Raw genomic sequence first — 19069 nt, 5'->3', positions numbered from 1 at the left:
CGATTGTTCTGACAAATGCAGCGGTGTTTCATGGGGAAAAAAAGGCAATTACGCTTCAGGATCAACCTCTCCAGCACGCACAGACTGCAATAGCCAGTTACAATACTGAAGTCGAGCAACAGTATCTGTATTAATCAGCTGAAGCACTGCCTTTACTTTGTGAGGTTTCAGTTTGAGTCCACGCACAGCTATGTGGGCAGGTGTTATTGACACACGAGTGTGTAGTCCTAAATGACTCGGCAATTTTCTGCGACTTTTTTCCCAGTGTTGCTCCCAACTCGTCTACGTCGTTCCCGGTTGAAAACGGCAAGCCACTTGCTATATGTCTGAGCAACGTGCTGGACCGTCACCCGATGATTGCAGATTTCCCGCGGTTGCTTCCCGTCGCGCACCGTCGGTGACGGAGCTAGAGTCTTACACGAAACGCCACAGTAAATTGCAGAAAAGTAATTTTACTGCGTTAACCTCCAGATCTTCATTAACCAAGGTCTGACCGACATTTTATTTGATACGTGAATTTGTCATATTCTTATATACAGCATAGGGCAACGGCCTTGCCGCAGTGGATACACCGGTTCCCGTGAGACCACCGAAAGTTAGCGCTGTTGGGCGTGGCCGGCACTTGGATGGGTGACCATCCAGCCGCCATGCGTTGTTGCCATTTTTCGGGGTGCACTCAGCCTCGTGATGCCAATTGAGGAGCTATTCGACCGAATAGTAGCGACTTCGGCCAAGAATACCGTCATAACGACCGGGAGAGCGGTGTGCTGACCCCAAGCACTTCCTATCCGCATCCTCCTCTGAGGATGACACGGCGGTCGGATGGTCCCGGTAGGCCACTCGTGGCCTGAAGACGGAGTGAGTGCTTATATACAGCATCATTCTGCACATATCAGAAAATACCAAGATTGGGTGGCCAGTTACATAATGTCATTGGTCCAATGAAAACTTTGTTCCCTTACCCATCCTTATCCCGGAGAAAATGCAATATAATGCCTAGGATTAACTAAGTACAGCAATAACAGCAAATCGTAAAATGATGAAAAAGCACATGACTCCACATTTATTTTGAGTCCTAGATCACTACCTAAGTCTTGCCATCACTCAGGAGAAAGCACTACCTGCAGCCTGCAAAAACAAACCAAAATTTACTCTACATTTCAAATATGCTATCGTCAGCGTGCCTCAAAGTATTGCTTAGGAAGACGGCTTAAAAAGAAAATGAAACAGAGCCGTAAATTCTCCCAAATTCTTTAATATTACAGTACAGAATTGACGCCATTCTGGCAATGATTTGGACCTCTAAGGACACTCCAACAAAGCAATTTCATATGGACTTGTAACAGGAGTTGCTGTTCGTAATTTCTGGACAAATTATACAGGATGGTTCTTATTAACATTTAAAAGAAGCCGAAGCGATGTAGATAACATGTAATATAAAGGCACACGGAGCCGCAAATGTCGGCAAATACCTCAGCATCCACTGAATATGTGGCTTCACCAGATGACGTACCTCGACGCACGTGCAGCGGTTGGGCCTATCCGTCTGCCGCGCCTGATCATCTCAACCCAAATAATTACGTCGGTGTGGCTCCGACTTTAACGCGTGGGGCTTAAGGGTTCGAGTCTTGTGTCAGTCAGGCAGTGTTTTTTTGCATTGTGGTAGACAATTACGTATTTACACTGAGGTAAGATTTTATTTACCAGTCCCAGGATCTCCGCTCGTTTATTGCAAGGTACAATACAACGAAAACCTACCGTATTGCGTCACAAGTAAATGAGTACGAAGTTCCGAACTGCATCGCTACCAGTAAATGGTCTACGTTTTCTTCACTAAATAAAGTCTGTAAACAAAAACGAAGGAACAAATGGAAGTAAATACAAAATAATATCAGCTTTTCGTTGGTCACCGCAAGGATATAATTTTTTTAATTTCTGCGTTTACAATAACCCCCTCTTCCCTGCTCCACTCGTGAATGGCGCGTGGAAAGAATTATTGCCGTCGGTAAGCCTCTGTATGAGGCTCGTCGTGGTCATTTCGTGATATATACGTAGGAGGAATTGATACGTTGTCCGGCTCTTCCCGGGGTGTGCGCTCTAATGGTTCAAATGGCTCTGAGCACTATGGGACTCAACTGCTGAGGTCATAAGTCCCCTAGAACTTAGAACTACTTAAACCTAACTAACCTAAGGGCAACACACACATCCATGCCCGAGGCAGGATTCGAACCTGCGACCGTAGCGGTCGCGCGGTTCCAGACTGTAGCGCCAGAACCGCTCGGCTACCAGCGGCCGGCGTGTGCGCTCTCGAAATTTCAATAGCAAACAGCGACTCTCTTGTAACGTCTGCCACTGGAGTTTGTTGGGCATCTCTGTCGCGCTCTTGTGGCGATTAAACGATGCCGTGACGAAACGCGACGCTTTTCGTTGGATCTTCTCTATCCCTTAAATCAGTACCACCTGGTAAGAATCCCAGATTGAGGAAGAATACTCAAGAGCCGGTCGAACAAGCGCCTTGTAAGCCATTTCCTTCGTGGATGACGTACATTCTCTTATGATTTTCCCCATGAATCTCGGTCTGCCATCTGCTTTTCCTACTACTGGTTTAATGTGGTCATTCCATTTACCGTCGCTCTAGATAATTCTTCCTACATATTTTACAGTACATCCAGTTTCTAGCACTCTGTCAACAATAATGCAGTTATACGTGAGGAGTAGCGCCGTGCATCACGCCTATGTAAGAGACGGTAGCTTATGTGATGTCTCGCATGACGCATGCGTACGGATGCAGTAGCTAGTTGTAAGTCGTTCAGGCTGTCGGCATTCATGTCTGAAGAAATTTTGCATCGTAACTCGGTAAAAAAAAAAAAAAAACAGGCATTACAATGTCGTATTTATTCACCGACACCAGGCAAGCGATTTTCAAGTAAAATGTCTCGCCTGTGCGGGAAAATATACAATGGATGTACGAGTACAGGTGGCAGACATATGGTTGACGACACATAGAAGTTTCTGTCCGGCCGCGAGTTGTGCTCGGATAGCCAAATAGTAAGGCGACCACTCGCGATAAGAGGGAAATCCGGGATCGAGCCCCGAACCGGCACAAATTTTCATTGTCGTCATTCCATTATACTGCTGATGGTTATCCACATCCGCAACTGCGAATACATTTCATGTATAACCGTTTGTTCTCTGTTTGCTGTTGGATTCCGTTAACTATCATAAGCCGACTATAACGAGTGAATGTGATCGCGTGTCAATGTCGAAACTATAACTTTGGGTTAGCACGGACCTTGCAATGTTTTGTATCAAGTGACAGTATATTGAAGTTTTCACTCGTAAACTACCTATCGATTAATCGGTCAGCTAACATGAAACTGAAAACATTTGTTGCACTCTTTGGACTCGTGTAATGCTACTGATTCTACTACAGCTTTCCAATAGAGGAACATTATTCGTTTTTAACAGGAAAGGCGTGTGAACCGTACCGCAAAAGAAGAAATGACCATAATGTGGGAAGAAGACATAGAAACAGCGACGTTTCATACAGTATTGGATTTCCTAATTATGTGCAATGTGCAACATTTATTTACGTTCACGGTCAACTGCCAGACCTTGCACCATTCATCAATCCTCTGCAGATCTCTCTGCAAATCGATATGGTCTTCTGTCGTTGCTTCCTTCTGACGCTGCTCCCTACTGACACTGGATGTTGGTGCAGTGGCAGTGTTCCATGGTCTGATAAATCCTGATACCTTCTTCATCACCAGGGCGTGAATCCGCCGTCTTCCAGGAAAATGGCTCCTTGATACCTGTACTGTGGGATGGAGACAAACTGGTGGCAGCTACATTATGCCTCCATAGATCCAGTGGAGCTCGTGCAAGGCACCATGATAGCCAAGGAGTATCGTAAACTTCATGACGGTCATGTTCCCCAATGGCAGTAGCAATTGTCAACAAGATAATGCGCCATGTCACAAGGCCAGGAGTGTGATGACGTAGTTTGAAGAACACAAAGGTAAGTTCCAACTGATATGCTGTTCTGCCCCAACTCACCACATCTGAACCCGATCAAACACATCCGGGACGTGATTGAAAGTGGAGTCAGAGCTCATCGCCCCACTCCCCGGGATTTTTGGAAATTAGGTGACTCTTGTGTGCAGATGAGGTGCCAATTCCCTTTGGCAACCTACCAAGGTCTCACTGCTTCCATGCCCTGATGCGTCGCCACTGTTATCTGTGCCAATGTGGATATACCAGCTATTAGGTACGCGGTCCTGGATTCGATTCCTGGACGGGTTGGGGATTTTCTCGACCCGGGGACTGGGTGTTTGTGTTGTCCTCATCCTATCATCATCATCATCATCATCATCATCGTTCGTGACAATGGCTACACTGGACTGTGTAAAAATTGGACTGGGTAAAAACTGGGACTTTGCACGGGCACTGATGTCCACGCAGTTGAGTGCCCCACAAACCAAACATCTTATTAGGTAGGTGGTCATAATGTTCTGCTTGTTCAGTGTAATTTGCCAAAAGTAACAGAAGAATAAAATATGAGTAGTGGTTTGATGAGTGCGAGACTGCAATCGAGTCTATTCAAAATATATGAAATAAGAAAAGGAATAATGAATAGGACTTTGTAATCTATGAGACAGAACAACAGCTACTTAAACAATGAGAAATGCAAAGAGAAACAAAGAGAAAGGAAAAGATACGTGGGTTGACAGTTAAGGAACTAAACAGTGGGGTCATTAGCCCCTCGCTCGAGTGGTGGTTCTTCCAGGTTAGTGAAGTCAGCCAGAAATCTGATCGAATTGTGACAGCATGTAGGAAGGGTAAAATTGAGGCATTAAAAGCACTATTTATGGCAGAAAAGAGAAAGAATTTAAGTAATAGTAAAAATGAGAAGGCTAAAAACATAGTGGACTTTAGTTGGATCAACAATAATAAATAAGGTGAAATAAAGAAGCAGGTCAGTAGAAGGGTGAGTGTACCTGGGATTCTGCAAGCAACATCCCTGATCCACAATAACATGTTTAAAGAGGGGAACAGGACAAAATATTCATCAGAGTGCTACATCTAAAACAAAACAAAAAAATGTGGAGCAGAAATAAGGGAACTAATTGCACCTGAAAGTGATTAAAACAGACTAAAAGAGGAATGACCAAGGCACCTGGAAAAGAACACAGACCAGTATCCACCCTAGATCCAGTATGCAGCAGTAGGTGCCCCAATCCCAAAAACTAATTAAACATTTATCCGAGAATAAGAAACAATTTCATGAAGAAAATGGAGAACCAGAGCAGCTGTCTGTTAGTCATCTGCCAATATGAGGGGCAAAGAATCCAGAAGACCATGCTTAGCACACAGAACCAAGAGGAGGGAGCAATCTAGTACAATGTGAGCCGTCTTTAAGGTTCTGCACATTGAGTCACTACAAATTGAAACGTGGTCTAATGAGCTCTGTTTAATAAAATTAAATGCTCTGTTAATGGCTAGCAACTCCATGATAATGACACTACTCATTTCCAGCAATAAATGCTATTCCTAATCAGCTGGATATGTAAAAGCATATCCCAGTCTATCTATGACTTTAGTGCCATCAGTTTATATGATGGCGGACAAGAGTTGGTACCATTAGAACTGAAGAGAGAAAATCCCCACACAAGCAAGTACGCTGCCTGCAGGACTAGTTCAGAAGGTGCCAGTAGCCAATCTTACTTCACAGTGATGGAGTGGGTCCAATAATTTCAAAGCTGAAGGTACTACTGAGTGATACAGCTGGTAGTCATAGTCCAAAAGAGAAGGGACCAGGGACCAGTAAATATAAGAGAGAGTAGCAATATCTGCATCCCGAGGTGTGGGCAAACACGAAGTGTGTGTTAAGCTTTCACGAGCACGTAATTTTTAGTTGACAATGGGGAGCCATCTCAGCTTATTATCAATGAGGTGTTCCAAAAATTGGGACTGGGCAATAATATCCAAATGCTGGGTACTCAGTAGAGTTCTGGATCAAGATGTACCATAGGACTGTGCAATAACATAAAAGTGCTGGGTTTCCAAGTAGAGTTCTAGGTCAGGAAAACAAAAATAAATGTGAAAATCCAATTTTTGGTGGGAGAACTGGAAGTCATGGGAAAGGATCCTACTGGAGACCCTGCAAACGGCACCTTGAAGCTAGGGTTCAGTCAAGAAAGGGAAGCCTCAAAAGCCCCAGTGTCAAAGAGGGTAAGTAAAATGAGATGGCACCAAACACTGTCATATGCCTTACCAAGGTCAACAAAGACTGCAAATATGAGATGATGTTTAGAAAAAACATGTCTGGTAGCAGATTCCAATCCAGCCAGATGGTCGATAGTTGATCTTTCCTCCTGGAGATTACACTAATAGGAGGATGAAAGGCTCCACAATCGTAATTGTCAGACTACCATCCTTTAAAGGAGTTTACAGAGCATTTTGATGAGGCTAATTGGTTGGTAGCTGTTGATGGACTTGAGGTTTTTACCTTGTTTAGGACTGGGATGATCATATCTCACCACTGTGGAGGAAAAACATCTTCTAACCAAATACAGATGAAGACCCTGGGTAGGTGGTGTCTTTGAGTAACAGTCTGATGTTGCCCAGAGCAACTGATTATGAATCCAATCAGGGCCTTGGGCCCTATCGTGCAACGAGTCATGAGGTAAAATAGTTCTAAAACACGAATGGTTCATTATACGAGGGCAGTTCAATAAGTAATGCAACACATTTTTTTTCTCGGCCAATTTTGATTGAAAAAACCGGAAATTTCTTGTGGAATATTTTCAAACATTCCCGCTTCGTCTCGTATAGTTTCATTGACTTCCGACAGGTGGCAGCGCTGTACGGAGCTGTTAAAATGGCGTCTGTAACAGATGTGTGTTGCAAACAACGGGCAGTGATCGAGTTTCTTTTGGTGGAAAACCGGGGCATCTCAGATATTCATAGGCGCTTGCAGAATGTCTACGGTGATCTGGCAGTGGACAAAAGCATGGTGAGTCGTTGGGCAAAGCGTGTGTCATCATCGCCGCAAGGTCAAGCAAGACTGTCTGATCTCCCACGTGCGGGCCGGCCGTGCACAGCTGTGACTCCTGCAATGGCGGAGCGTGCGAACACACTCGTTCGAGATGATCGACGGATCACCATCAAACAACTCAGTGCTCAACTTGACATCTCTGTTGGTAGTGCTGTCACAATTGTTCACCAGTTGGGATATTCAAAGGTTTGTTCCCGCTGGGTCCCTCGTTGTCTAACCGAACACCATAAAGAGCAAAGGAGAACCATCTGTGCGGAATTGCTTGCTCGTCATGTGGCTGAGGGTGACAATTTCTTGTCAAAGATTGTTACAGGCGATGAAACATGGGTTCATCACTCCGAACCTGAAACAAAACGGCAATCAATGGAGTGGCGCCACACCCACTCCCCTACCAAGAAAAAGTTTAAAGTCATACCCTCAGCCGGTAAAGTCATGGTTACAGTATTCTGGGACGCTGAAGGGGTTATTCTGTTCGATGTCCTTCCCCATGGTCAAACGATCAACTCTGAAGTGTATTGTGCTACTCTTCAGAAATTGAAGAAACGACTTCAGCGTGTTCGTAGGCACAAAAATCAGAACGAACTTCTCCTTCTTCATGACAACGCAAGCCCTCACACAAGTCTTCGCACCCAAGAGGAGCTCACAAAACTTCAGTGGACTGTTCTTCCTCATGCACCCTACAGCCCCAATCTCGCACCGTCGGATTTCCATATGTTTGGCCCAATGAAGGACGCAATCCGTGGGACGTACTACGCGGATGATGAAGAAGTTATTGATGCAGTACGACGTTGGCTCCGACATCGACCAGTGGAATGGTCCCGTGCAGGCATACAGGCCCTCATTTCAAGGTGGTGTAATGCCGTAGCATTGAATGGAGATTACGTTGAAAAATAGTGTTGTGTAGCTAAAAGATTGGGGAATAACCTGGTGTATTTCAATGCTGAATAAAACAACCCCTGTTTCAGAAAAAAAAATGTGTTGCATTACTTATTGAACTGCCCTCGTACAATTTGACATAATGGGGTGAAGGATAGGAGATGTCTTCATTTTGTCTTTTACGAGTTTGAAAGGTTGCCAACTAAGAAGAGGATGCAAACAAAGTGCTCAGCAAGAAGGAACACGTCAGAACAAACACCGTGCTGAAGCAACAGATCCAGGTGTCCCAGGAGACTACAAAGCTTGGTCCACATCCAAGATGAAGAGGCATATGTTCCCGAGAAGTAGACATAGTACTCCTAGCTTACCTTATTACTGTTTACACTTAGACAGCGAGCCTTAGTGTAAAGCTGCTTGAAAGTGAAGAGGTTAGCCTATGAAGGATGTCGCTTGAGACGTTGTGGGGCCTTACGACAATTCTGAATAGCTGATGCAATGTCTATGTCCCCTACAGCACTGGCTTGTGGCAGAGGTGGCCTACAGAAACACAACAGAAATTCCAGTGGCACATATGATAGCTTGGGTGACACCTCCCACAACCCCATCTATGCAGTCAGACAGAGAGGAGACAAAGGTGATGGCTGAAGTACAAAACTCTTTGAAGAGTCCAACAAGTTAACTGGTCCATCGGGAGGTAATGAGGGACTGACAGGCTCACAAGAAAGTGTACACTGTCACAAGTACTGTCATGTGGTGAGCACTGTAGAGAAACCATGAGATTGGGGGAAAAAGTATCAAGGTAAACAGCTACAAAGGTGCCATGGTCGGCACTGTAGCTTATGAGTAACGTCACTGAGAAGAGAGAAATTAAAATTGGAAACATGCTAATCAATTCAGAAGGCCCTTAATAACCAGGGGCAGTGCACATTTGAATTCCCAAGTAGGAGAAAAGGTGGGGAGAGTTGTTGGATTAAGGTGGTCATCTAAGGTAAGTAAGTGCCCTTCCTTGAAGTAAATAAATGATACAAATTGTAATGGGGGGTATCATTTGCACTTGCACTGCTATTATTTCCAACATGGTACAGAGGAGAATCCACACTCTGGTCACAAAACCTGTGCGTAAATAGGTGATACAAATTGTAACAGTGGACCTCATTTGCACTCGCATTGCTATTACTTCCAACACGGTATGGATGGGAATCCACTCTCTGGTCTCAAAACCTGTGTCAACAAATGTACAAATTCCTCCACATGCTCTCTTGGGACCACAACAGTTCTGACACAATGTACAGAAAGACTGGAGAGTTGGCGAATGGTCATCAGTGAAATGTGTTTCCTAGAGAGCAACACAGATAACAGAACAACAGGAAACTAACTGTTGTGGTCCTGGCAGGTGATAGCAATATAAATTGCAGCTTCATTAGATCATAATGACGTGGGTGTCCTAGTTAGGCATAAAGGGGACAGGACAAGGAACCACACACCAGTATCAATGTCTGTCACCAGTGGGGAATAGGAGGGGGAGGGGGGATTGGAACCATATCAATTTGGAGTCTCATGATTGGTTTCCAGAGAGAGGGGACCCTTGAATAGATTAGCACACTTCAGGGATTGGTGAGGGTTTCTGCAACTGACATAGACAAGTAGTACCGCACATAGTGAATTTCCACAAAGTGGCTGGCCACAGTCACCACAAATCAGGTTGTATGTACATTGGGGACACATATGACCTAAGCACTGGCATTTAATGCACCACGCCTGCTGCGGCCAAAATATGACTTCATATCACAGCAGTAATGCGTCACTTTGACATTTTGGTTGGTTGGTTTGTAGATTAAAGGGACTAAACTGTGTGGTTAACAGTCCCTTTTTCCTTAGTCACACACTCGAATTAAAGCCACACCCCTGAAGAATCTTATTGGTTGAAATCTAGGGATGGAACAAAATGCATAAAACAAGGTGTTTAACCACACTGAAGGAGAAAGCGAAAGAAGCAAGCCAAAAGTGAAAATGTTAACTAAAAGGAAAAGATGGTAGAAGATGTAAAAACAATATAGCAGATGACCGGGGCTGGCCGATTGCAAGAATAAAAAAGGATGAGCCATCCACTCTGTAACACACTAAAATCTTGAGCCTAAAAACACAAAGCAAGAAAAAACAGATGCTAGAAAGACAAACACCACGTCAAACAGACAGCACCAGAGGGAGCAAGGAAGAGTTAAAATGCATGTAGGGTCATCAAGGCCTGAGAGAGAAGGCCAGATGCCCACCCTTAGATTGAGTGATAAAAAACCCCTCTCAAATAAAACTTAAAACTAAATCAGACACTGAGGCACTGTGACCTAACACTGTAGGTTGTGTCAGGAAGATTAAAACAACACTTCAGGGTGGCTAGATTGGGACAGTCCAACAAGATGAGGACTCTTGTCACTCGAGCTGCAGTGACACTGGGGTGGGTTCTCGCATTAGAGGAGGTGACAATGATCAGCCAAGTATGGCCAATGCATAGTTGGCAAACGACAACAGAGTCCCAGCAAGTGGCTCGCATGGATGACCTCCACACATTCACTGGTTCCTTTATAGCACATAATTTATATGCCATACTTAGGGTGTGCCATTCGGTATTCCAGATCCTGAAAACTTTACGGTGTAAGACTAATTGGAGTTCAGTCTTCGGTGTGCCGATCTCCAGAGTTGGTTTACTGGTAGCCTCTTCGGCCAGCCTGTCAGCAAGATCATTTCCCGGCATTCAGGTATGTCCCAGTGGCCAGATAAAGGCCACCAAATGTCCACAGTTTTCGAGGGCATAAAAAGACTCCCGGACAGTCATTACCAAATGATGGTGACAGAAGCACTGGTCGAGAGCTTGTAGGCTGCTTAAGGAGTCACTACAGAAGAGGAAGGACTCACCTGTGCAGGAGCGGAAACATTCATGAGTGCAAGAGATGGCTACTATCTCTGCAGTGAAAACACTGCAGCCATCCAGCAAGGGGCACTGTTCAGAACATCCAGTGTGAGTATAAGTGAAGCCAACATGACTGTTACCATTGAGCCATCAGTGTAGACTATTTCTGAGCCCAGACCTGGCTGAAAGTAGACAAAAATTGGCAGCTGAGGGTCTCAGGAGGAACCGAGTGTTTTGGGCCTTGCAACAGGTCCAGATGAAGCTGTGATGGAGACATGGACCATGGAAGTGTATGTGAGTGGGCCCAGAGAAAAGGTGGTAGAGGGAAAGATTCAAGTCCAGTGAGAAGGGACGGAATACGGACTGCAGTTGCAATCCACGATCTGGGTCCCTGTTGCAGGAAATGGATCACTGCATTAGGAAAAATGAGAGGATAATTTGGATGTTGAGGTGCGCTGTGAATGAGCACAGTATAATTTGCAAGCAGTGTTGTTGCCTGGTCTGCAAGGGAGGAACCTCAGCTTCCATGCATAGGCTGTTCACTGAGCACATTCAGAAAGCTCCCATTGCAAGTCAAACTCCACATCAGACATTTTCTAGAAACGAATCTCCCTTCAAAGACAGGGATGATTGCGCTATAGTCTAGCTTGTTGTCTGGCGGACCACGAAGGATATGATGTGTGAAGTAGATTTTTTTTCTTTGTGAGTGTTTGCACACTTCCTTGTCTCTCTGCAACATTAGATCCTAATGAAATATTAATTCATGTATCGCGTTGAACCTCCTGGTGGGTATTGTGATAATAGATACATGATCAAACTGTTTACAAGACAGTAATTCTTGGGAATAGGTAGGATTAGATGTCTCAATTAAGATGAAACCACTTTGTAATTTGCTATGGGTGTTCACTAAATATGATTTCAATATTCTCCACAAGGAACATTGGTTTAGCGGAGAGAAATGAGCCTCCATCTGTTTGGAAGAAAACCAGAAATTAGAGGGAATAACTGTCTCACAAGTCACTTTGTTTTTTCTTTTTCCTTCCATGGTAGGCCAAGGAGGAAAGATCCTAATATCAATATGACTGGCAATGGAGAGACTCCTGAGCCCTCACAGCCACTGGCTGACAACATTGTCAGTTCATTTCATGATGCCAAAAACAAACAAGGGCTTTCCCCACAGGTGTCATTCAGCAGTTAAAAGGCCACCTGGTATGACAACCACCACCCAACGCCATAATACTTCTTAATGGACAGGCACCTACTCCTCGGCATGACAAGAGATGTGACAGCTCGTGCATCAACAGTGCAATTCCTGTGTGGTCAGGGATCTACCAATGTATGGGTACCTGATGACCTTCGGCACAGACTGGCTGCCATGTTGAGTATTTGGCGACCTTTCCTGTATGGGCACAAAATCTGTAATTTTAAGGTGGAGGTCAAACCCATATATGGTGAGCAAACACCAGAGAACTAAAGTCACTGATGTTAAATACAGTGAACAAAGTGGGAAAAGCCAGAATCAATGACCTACAAGGCCTGTCCTACAGAATAAGTTAGAGAAAAGATAAGGTCAGGGAATAAAATTGCAGCACAGGGAAGGAAGAAGTAATACAATGTCTTGGGGTCCAATGCTCACACCACATGGATACTCGCAAAGAAGCACTGGGAAGGAACAAGTACTACAATGTCTTGGGATCCAATGCTCGCCCCACATGGATAGTCGCAAAGAAGTTGTCACTTACCCACCTACCCCCCCCCCCCCCACTTCGAGAGGAGAAGACACTATGAAGCGAGATGGCTCTTTGTGAAATGGCCTGATAGTGGAAAGGGGGGAGGGAGAGAGAGGGAGAGAGAGAGAGAGAGAGAGGGAGAGGGAGAGAGAGAGAGAGAGAGAGAGAGAGAGAGAGAGAGAGAGATGTATTTGAGTAAATGCTTACATAAGCCAAAGACCTTCCAATCACAGCAACACCCACGAAGGGTTTAACACAGCAACACAAGAGGGAGCATAACAAAAGCTATACATACACCAAACTACCAATGGTGAAAGCAATTACAGCTATCAGAAACAAAAATGCTGCTGGTGATGATGGCACTGATGGACAAGAAATCAAACAGGGTCATCTGGCTAGAGAAGAGAGGACATTCAAAATAATAATGGACATGTATATGAGCAAAAAGAAATCAAAAGATTGGAAAGAATCCTTCATTATTCGATTTACCAGAAAGACGATTAAAGGGTACTTTATAGCCACAGAGGCATCTCCTACTGAACATAGGACACAAGATAATCTGGACTTTTTCTAGAACACGAAGGAATATCAGTTCAAGTCAAGCAGTGGAGACTATCAGATAGATTTCCAAACAAGGGCATCTTTACAAAATGGGTCTTTGGGCTCATAAGGATAACAACACAGCCATAGGAAAGGTAAAACTATAGTAATTGATTTTTAACAAAGATATCATTTTGTCAACAGGAATATGCTACTGAATGTTTTCCCAAACTGAGGATTAATCACTGCTCACATGAACTGACACAATGGAAGATACAGCTGCTAGGGTCAAGTACCACAGCTCAGTGCTGAAATAAGGACAGGAGTTTGCCAAAAATTAGGCTCTCACCATTTCTGTTCAAACTGGTTCTGGATTAAGTGTTCCAAGCAATGAAGAAAAAAACTGTGACTTTTAAAAGGTCTTCAAACTGATTACAAGATAAAGCACAACATTCAGTGAACTATCTAGCCTTTGCTGAAGATATGTCATTATTATACAAGAATGAATGACTTGCACTGGAAGTCTAGCTGTAATATCAGTGTTACTTGTCCTCCATACAGTAAGGTATCAGATGCACAGACCATCTGGAAGATTGAAGCTGAAGTGGTACTGAATACACAGAGATTCCAGTACCAGGAGAAACATAATGGGTGATCTATATATGAAGAAGACTAGAACTGACTACAGAACTTATGATATGTTGTAAATACAACCTATGGAAAGACGAACTTATTGAATAATACCAAACTACGATATGCAATGTTAGCTATCAGAAACAGTAAGTAAAATGAAATAGACACAGTCAACATAAGGGAGAGGATTTAAAACATAATGCCTGGAAAAAAAGCTGATTTGCATTTACACCTGGAGCACAAAAAGAGTTTGGATAAACAACATCTTGACCACAAAGATATGCAACAAAACATGCTTAACCAGGAACAACAGGCTAAACGAAATCAGGAAGACTGGAAAGCAGTTGCAAAAGGTGAACAAAATCCACACACAACAATGCAAGATAGGTCCAAAATGATGGTGCACCATCAGTGGAATGACACCAGTATCAAAACTTAGATCAAGGAAATATCGAGAACCAGATTGTGTGATAAAATGACACAGTATTGAGAAAAAAGAAGAAAAGGGAGAAATATTAAGTCATTTGAGATATAGAACAAGCTCAGGTTGGGTGACAGGTGGGAAAGGAAATCAGCAGTGCTCCTTTCAAAAGAAATATCCAATGGACATCTGAACTTTTCAGATTCAGCTAAACATGAAGAATCTAGGCATACACTACATCCTCCTAAGTATGGCTCCTGTAGGGATCAAGAAGACAAGATTTGAGTAACAGTGCACGCACAGGCTCATCATTCTCCCTGTGCTCCTACATAAATGGAACAAGAAGCTCTAATACGTAGGCTAGTACAATGGAAAGTACCCTCTGCCATACAAGTCACAGTGGTTGGCAGACTGTAGACACAGAACTATCTTGGTATTTGCCTTAACCAATTTGGGGAAACCTAGCAAAATGGGGTGCAAGAGCAGGATTTGAACTACAATCCTTCTGAATAACAGTCCAGTGTCTTAAACCATTTGACCAGCTCTCACAACGTGGGGGAGGAAAGAAGACACACTGAGCAAATCAACCATGAAACTACAGAGTCAAAACATACAGAAAAAAGATAGGGTGATATAACAATATTTTAATCAAGAAATGTATACCGGTACACATCTGACATTTGTCTTTGCAAGGAATGTAGAAAAATTGCATAAATATAATGTTTTCTTTGTTGTGAGGAATGTATTATCTGTTCTGCTAAATGTTTTGGCAAAAACACAATCTCATTCTTATTCTGAGTAGACCTACTGTGTTGGTGAATTAGTTCTAGTCATGTTTCCAGAATGAGATTTTCACTCTGCAGCAAAGTGTACGCTGATATGAGACTTCCTGGCAGATTAAAACTGTGTGCTGGACTGAGACTCAAACTCGGGATCTTTGCCTTTTGCGGGCAAGTGCTCTACCATCTGAGCTAGCCAAGCGCGACTTACGCCCTGTCCTCACAGCTTTTACTTCTGCCAGTACCTAGTCTCCTACCTTACAAACTTTACAGAAGCTCTCCTGTGAACCTTGCAGAACTAGTCGTGCTTGGGTAGCTCAGATGGTAAAGCACTTGTCCATGAAAGGCAAAGGTCCCGAATTCGAGTCTTGGTCAGACACACAGTTTTAATTGCCAGGAAGTTTTATTTATAGTGAGTTAAGTAGGAAACTGCACCAAAATGTACACCACATAATATACCACCTGAGAGTGCAGCTGTACAAAACTGTCAGTGGAATGAAAAATTAATATGAAATGAACAGCAAAACAGCTCTACAAACAAAGTTCATATGGACTCAAGTCTCTGATGCACAGAAGTCATTTCCCAACATGGAAAATAACTAATAAGTAGCTATATATTTTCTGTTGCCAACAACAGTGAAAACTGGACTAATGAGAATAGTAATATTAGACTCAGTTAGTTGATGGCCCAATCCAACAGGGTTAGCCTCGAACTTTCAAAAACTTGCTACAGTAAACACAATAAAAATGACAACTTTTGCCTGTAATTTACACGGAATAATTCTTTAATGAAACATTTTATTAACATGTAAGTTTCATACTGTTGTAGAACCATTTCCTGCTCCACTTTTATTCAATACGAATAAAATATGTTACGTAAATACACATTTGAAGAAGAAGACCCCCTCCTCTATACCAGGTGAATTTATTCTGTGGCATAACAGCATGTGTGTTTCAGTTACTGCTTATGTACCAATGCGGGGCAAACCATATTTATTATACAGTCAATTGTTCTACTGATTCATTCAGTTGCCTTTTCTTCCCCTACAGAACTAGAACATTAGAAACAACAAATAATCAGTTTCAGCTAAGAAAATAGAATGACATGAAGCATCTGTACATTTCACAGCTAACTTTGGTGGGTGGCCAACTGCATAATATTAGGGCATCCATTAAATAGTGGTAGATTTGTAATAATCCTGCAAGGGAGGTGAAACTGCACAATAAACTGCTGCTCGGTCTTACTTTCTGAACAACATGTTTTAACGTACAAATGTATACCAACAATTTTAACAGAAAGGTATTGTCAGAAAAATAGATCAGCTATGCTGAAGTATTTGTCAAACATTTAACTTCTCCTTAGTTTGGAAGTCGATGAGATTGGCACAAAATAGGCAAAAGCTGCTATTTCCTAACTGAACTAACCGTTTCTCACATAAAATTACAGAAAATACATTGCTCTTCACGAAAAATGAAAGGCTGCATTAGTGTGTTATTCCTGATAGTACTTACACTGAAGATATTTCACAAACTAACTCAAGCTTTATTAACAGGTACCGACCATTACATGATGAAACTTAGATATACATGGCTTTATGGCAATGTCTGCCTTATCATAATAACAAACCTTGTGCGTAAAAAGTCTAGTGTTCAAGAACCATGCAAAACATGGATATATTCTTATAAGCTTACAGACTGCTCAGTATACGCACGCAAAAGTTTTCATGGATAACTTGAAAAGTATGTTCACTTGTTCATCTTAATGAGAAACAAGTGCTGTACTGAAGGCTTTTATTGTTAGAGCTCTCGCATGTTAACCCACACATAGCTCTGCCTGTGAATCAAATTTGATTTCTGAAAACCATCTAGGCTATATTTACAAGACACTCATAACCACATCTCTTTCCCACATTTGCAACTTAGTCTGACATAATTTGTGCAAGACCTTTTTGTAAGTGAAAGAGAATGGAGACAGTGGCACCTCAAAGCTATGAGGCAATCCACAATAAATAATCTGTGTACCCAACTAGAATGATAAAAACACGAACTCTGAAATGCAGCAAATTGCCCTTCACATACTTTTATCCTATCACAAATGTTCAACAAAGGAAAAGGACTTTTTTCCCTTCCATCTTACATTCATTTCTGCTACAGTTTTTGCATACTATTAATTTTATTGTCGTCATAATTAACACTATTATGACAATGTTGCTATTTATAAACACATGCTTGTGTATCTGCAACAAGTCCACTTTGCAGACAATTACTTGATACCAAGTTCCTCAGAGCAAAACAGCAATGGCATTCAAAACGTACCTCCTTCTTGCTACAAAAAATGCAAATTAGATTATTTTATTTTTGGCACAGATTTGAATTCCTAAATCCTTTGTTGAACTGCATCAACAAATAGAAATTCAGTAACCTCAAAGGAGTGAGTGGATAACTTGAGTTACGAAACGAAAAACATCTTAATGATGTCAATTTAGATCAACAACACTCTCTTGAATACTCAGTTTCCTACAAATATTGGTTTCAAAACACCATTATACGACTTGTATACAGAATACGAGTTGTTTAATATTATCAATTTGGAATAACAACAGAAAGGTTCTTTAGAAGTATATGGCAAGGCCACGATGAGGAATGAATTACACCATACAACGTTTTACATCAGTTACGCTGTCCCCAACATAAGCAGGGACATGAAATATATTTGCTGCTACATTGGGAAATGGGTTTCTGCGTGTTATTTTTTCATATCTCATGTAAATATACCGAAGTGAGTCACACAGAATATACAAAAACCTTCCAAGAATGTAAAATATCGTCATTAAAAGCATTATAAGGCAAGCAAAACACAAGTTAGCAAGGCGGCCAGGAAATCAAATCTCCTTCTTCATAGATACATGAAAACGAAAAAATGCAGTACCTTCCCCATTATTGATGAAGAATTTTACTTGGTACAAAAGTCCAAGGGCCGTTTTACAAACACAAAGACTTGGCAGTTACCTCATCCACAAACTCACACAAATGTTTACAAACGAAGCACGATTTCGTGCAAGAGTTTTAGACGTAGAAATTCAAGAAGTGTATTGCTACGATTTGGTGCATAAATTTTTCTTTCGATGAAACATGAGACGTAATTTGACAAGTTGGAATTCTTTTCAAACAATGGATGAAAACCTGAAACTGTTAAGTCCACTGAGTAAGCGCTCAAACTGAGACGGTAACAGCAACAGTTCTGATGTACAACATATTAAAAAACGCTATGAAATTGAAACCTTCGTTTAATCGTTACATGTCATACAATTTCCTAAACTTTTATTCATTTTACGTTTCCATTGCAAAATTTTCACGATACCAAATACTATAATTCAATCGCATTTGTTCGCAAAAGTATTAAAGCTTGGTACGAGAGGTTTGTTTTGATGTGCCAGATCATTATTACCTATCCAATTATGATGTCAAGCTTTCATGTGATATTGTTGATTGTGTTCCTCTTGGGGAAAAATAATCTGCTGTGGATATGTCGCAGAAAAGTTATTTTTGTACCGACTACTTCAGTACTACAATCGATATAAGCAATGTACTGAACGAATGAAGGCTCTAATTCAAATGTCATAACAATACTTAGTGCTGTCAACGTGATAACAGTGCTGTCCAGAGTCTTGACATTTCAGTTTACATCCCCTGCACGGGAGAGGACACCAGGTACTTCGAAAATATAGCGATTTTCTACGTTTTTGAGAACACTCACCCCATAAACCAGTCCACGGTATCGCGGAGATATTCGGGTAGCCTATCCAGTTTGAAGACTTTTCAAATGTCACTTTCCAACAAAACCAAATCACTAATGATTTTGCTTCACACGTCCCGTCCACAGCACACAAAAAATAAACATGGCGTCTGACCAAGGAATAATGTTCCCACAATTCTCCCTTAAAAAAACAAATAGCTCAGAGCGATCTCTCGGAGAAATTTGGCACTACGTGTACACAATAGGTAGAAGTAAGAAGCTGCGCTAGGAAGCGAAGCGCATCTCTTAATTAGTTATTGTTAGCATGCTGTATAGAAAGAAATTCCGACTGACTGCACAACACCGGTTGTCGTCTTCTGCCCCGTGGGAGA

The 19069-nt window shown here is 42.3% G+C and overlaps 1 protein-coding gene across 1 annotated transcript in view; it reads right to left on the bottom strand.

Moving 5' to 3' along the window:
- The window catches only part of LOC126251939 (MOB kinase activator-like 2), a 372304-nt gene extending 353469 nt beyond the window's left edge, over nt 1-18835 (bottom strand). Inside the window, exon 1 of the mRNA XM_049952694.1 lies at nt 18699-18835. Coding sequence (XP_049808651.1) covers nt 18699-18703 — 5 coding nt within the window. The 5' untranslated portion in view covers nt 18704-18835. The remainder of the gene's footprint in view (nt 1-18698) is intronic.
- Nucleotides 18836-19069: the final 234 nt, after the last annotated feature.

Source organism: Schistocerca nitens, chromosome 4 (genome assembly GCF_023898315.1).
Source record: "Schistocerca nitens isolate TAMUIC-IGC-003100 chromosome 4, iqSchNite1.1, whole genome shotgun sequence".
Lineage (NCBI taxonomy): Eukaryota > Metazoa > Arthropoda > Insecta > Orthoptera > Acrididae > Schistocerca > Schistocerca nitens.
Note: the sequence above shows the minus strand (reverse complement) of the source record. Positions and strands in the feature narration are given on the sequence as shown.